The sequence below is a fragment of the Bison bison genome, unplaced genomic scaffold (genome assembly GCF_000754665.1).
Source record: "Bison bison bison isolate TAMUID 2011002044 unplaced genomic scaffold, Bison_UMD1.0 scf7180017864384, whole genome shotgun sequence".
In the NCBI taxonomy this organism is placed as follows: Eukaryota; Metazoa; Chordata; class Mammalia; order Artiodactyla; family Bovidae; genus Bison; species Bison bison.
The window spans coordinates 12,166,729-12,170,033 of record NW_011494956.1 but is presented as its reverse complement, the minus strand read 5'-3'; the positions used below and the strand labels follow the sequence as shown (position 1 = coordinate 12,170,033).

Here is a 3,305-nt window from a genome sequence, read left to right as displayed (position 1 = left end):
GTCTGCCCCTGCTCCCGCCACGCCGCAGCCACCCGCAGCGCCTCCGGCCCCAAAGAGCCCCTTGCCGGGCTGGAAGTGCGCGGGCGGCGGCCGGAAGGGCCGCTTCATGCGGCGGCGGCGCCGGTAGTTGCCCTTCTCGAACATGTCCTCGCAGGCCGGGTCCAGCGTCCAGTAGTTGCCCTTGCGCTCGCCGCCGCCCTCGCGCGGCACCTTGATGAAGCACTCGTTGAGGCTGAGGTTGTGGCGGATGCTATTCTGCCAGCCCTTCTTGTTCTTCTCGTAGAACGGGAACTTGGCTATAATGTACTGGTAGATGCCGGACAGCGTGAGCCTCTTCTCGGCGCTCTCGCGGATCGCCATGGCGATGAGCGCTACATAAGAGTATGGGGGCTTCTGCGCCGGGTCCGGCTTCTCCGGGGCTGTCCCCGTACCGCCGCCGCCGCCCTTGCCCGGGCTGGGCGGCGGCGGCGCCTCGGGCTCCTTGGCTGCGCGGCCGGTCTCCGGGGCCAGCAGGGCCCCCGAGGCGTTCTCGGGCTCGGGGTAGCTGGCCATCATGACAAAGCCGGCGCGCCGCGGCCGGGCAGACCCTGCTCTTTTCCGCTGGCGCTGGCGCGGCAAAGAATCCGGGCGCACAAGTCCGTTCACGGCCGAGTCTCAAACTTCTGCAGACTCGCGGATGCCGCCCGCGTTCTTGCTGGCGGCCTCTCGCTCCTCTCTCCTCGTCTTTCCCTTCCCCAAGGGAGCGGCCGGCGGGAGTGGAGCTTAGCCTCTGGCCATGGGGAGTCCGCCCAACAGAGAGGGGCTCCGGCTCCGCCGCCCCTCCCCGCCCAGGCCAGTCCCCGCCTCGGTGGGTTTTCTTTTCTGCGCTCTTCCCCTCCCCCCACCCTCCGGTTTCCCGAGACACGACCCGCGTCTCTGGCGGAGCTGCCTCCTGGAGTTTCCAGAGCGCCAGGAGCCTCGCTCTGTTCTGATTCGTATGGGCTCCGCGGAGTTCCGCTTGCGTCAGGCGCCTTCGCCCCTATAGCGGGGCGGCCAGTCGCGCACGGGAGAGTTCATCTCCAAGTCACTTTTTTGTAAACGCCCCGCACAGCCCGGACCGGTTTGCCCCCTCCCAGCGAGCTTAGGGAGCCCGGCGGACAGCCGCGCTCACGCTTTCACAAGCCCTTGAATCTGCCGGGGCTCGCTCTGCGGACTGGGCCGGGAGATGCCGAGGGCCCCGGCGAGGTCCGTCCGCCCTCGGCCCGCGCGCGCAAGGAACTCGGGCCCTAGCGCGGAGAGGCGCGCCAAGCCTCCTCGCAGCGTCCAGGTGAAAGAAAACGGCTCCTGGGCTCTGCCCTTCGCTGCTGGCTCGGGGCTAAACTAGCTCGGGCCCGGGGGAGGGGCGGGACGGCGAGGGGGCCGGACAGGGGTGGAGTGGAGAGGGCTGAGCGGTGGCTTTGGGAAAATCAGCCCAGAAACGCGTGTCACTGAACGAAGAAACCTTGGCCTGGCTTGTCTGGGCCGGGACGGAGCCGGAGAAGAAGATCGCTGGGAGGAGGCGCCCAGGGACTCCGCCTGAAGCTCCCGCTCTTCCTCGCGCTGCTCCTGGACCTATGATACCTACTCAGTATCCGCGTCTTAATCCTGCGGGTTGGACGTACGCTTTAAAACACCAAGTAGACCCCACTCTGCTTCTGCTCCGACACAGGCGCGAACGTTGTCGTGGGGCTTTGGGGGATAGTTTACGTCTGTGCTTCGTATCACAAATAGAAATCATGGGCAGGGTCTGTCCTTGTGACACGTGAGATAGCTGTTCGGATGTGCGTGTGCAGAAACACAGGTATGCACAGATACAAGATGTGAGATTTATATGTATGGGGTAAAACACGTTTATACTTTATAGATGCATAATGACATTTGTATATCATGTATCAGGGTAAATGTGACGCATGAATATTGCATCTTCTTTTTCATCTTCTCTTTTCTCCTCCCCTCCTTTGTTTCTTCACTCCTTCTCTCTTCTCCCTTCTCCTCCTTTTCTTTTCTTTCTCAATTCATCCTGCCCGCCTGCCTGCCAGTGTACATATTCTGTCACAGCCTAGGAAGAAAAACAACAGGCGGTGAGGGAGGCATTTGTTTAAATCTCTCTCCGGACAAGACCTTTGTTCTGATCTTTCTCCAGTGCTGAGGGGTGAGTTCTCACCTACGTTCAGCAGAAACTGATTGGGACCCAGTTGCATGCATGGAGGTCGTCTTGGGGGAAATCAGTGCTGGAAAAATACTCAAGTGTGCCTTTTAATGGTTAACTCGGCCTTGACAAAAAGTCTGCAGTCACATAAAGTGTGAGATAGATGGCCGGTGTTTTGAGTCCTCATGCCCCAAACTCCTGTCACTGTCGGAGCCAGGGTCCTTTGTGCAGGAAGGTGAACTGAATGGATGGCATGCAATTTCGTGTGTACTAGTTGGCATGTCTGGATTGACTGGCCCAATGCCTGTTGCTACCTCTTCCTCCCAAGCTGCCCACTCTCTGGGGAAGAGCCACTGGTGGCCTCTGGGCCTTTTCCCCAGCATCCACAGGCCACCCTCAGGAGCTGCTTCTTCCCACTTAGGATCTTGATCTTCATTCTGCAATTAAAAGAACAGAGGACAGGGTGATCGGGCTCTCTGGAATTCAGCACCTTGAAGACGACTCCAGAGAGGTCAGCAGGGCAGTGTGGCCTGAGCACCACAGTAAGAGGAAGCAGGGCTCTCCTAAACTCACCTCACTAAATACTGAAAAGATCCCAAGGTGTCTTGTTTTTTTCACTGCTTCCAGCATACACGGGAGGCAAGTGGCTCTTCTTCAGAACTTTTGTTGTTGTTTCCTGAGCTGGAGTGAAGCTGTTTTTTCCTTCCTTACTCCCATTTGTGGCCAGGCTCTGGGTAGGAATGGTGTGAGTTGGGCTTAGAGCTGCTACAGATGGACCCCACTGCCCATCCTCCCCCAGGGCTTTGACAGAGGCAAAAACAGCTGGGTCTGTCCCTACCTGGGGGTGGGTGCTCTGTCCTCTATTTCTTTCTGACCACCCAGGCTGGTGTCCTCTTTCTCTGTCTCTCTCCCCCTTGCAGGCATTTCCGCTGCTGGCCTGCAGCAGCCAGGTGTGACAGCATTGTTGTGTGTGTCATCACTTCCCCGAATTCCAAACTCAGCTCCCTTTCAGCCTTTGAGGAGAGAGAGAGAGAGAGAGAGAGAGAGAGAGAGAGAGAGAGAGAGAGAGAGAGAGGGAGAGAGAGAGGGTGAGAGTGTGTGAGTGTGTGTGTGTGTGTGTGTGTGTAGGGGCTGGGGT

At 59.0% G+C, this 3,305-nt stretch overlaps 1 protein-coding gene across 1 annotated transcript in view; it reads right to left on the bottom strand.

Annotated features, from left to right (window-relative positions):
• FOXL2 (forkhead box L2) overlaps nt 1–555 on the bottom strand; it is a 7,274-nt gene extending 6,719 nt beyond the window's left edge. Inside the window, exon 1 of the mRNA XM_010858303.1 lies at nt 7–555. Within this exon, the coding sequence (XP_010856605.1) occupies nt 7–555 (549 nt within the window). The remainder of the gene's footprint in view (nt 1–6) is intronic.
• Nucleotides 556–3,305: the final 2,750 nt, after the last annotated feature.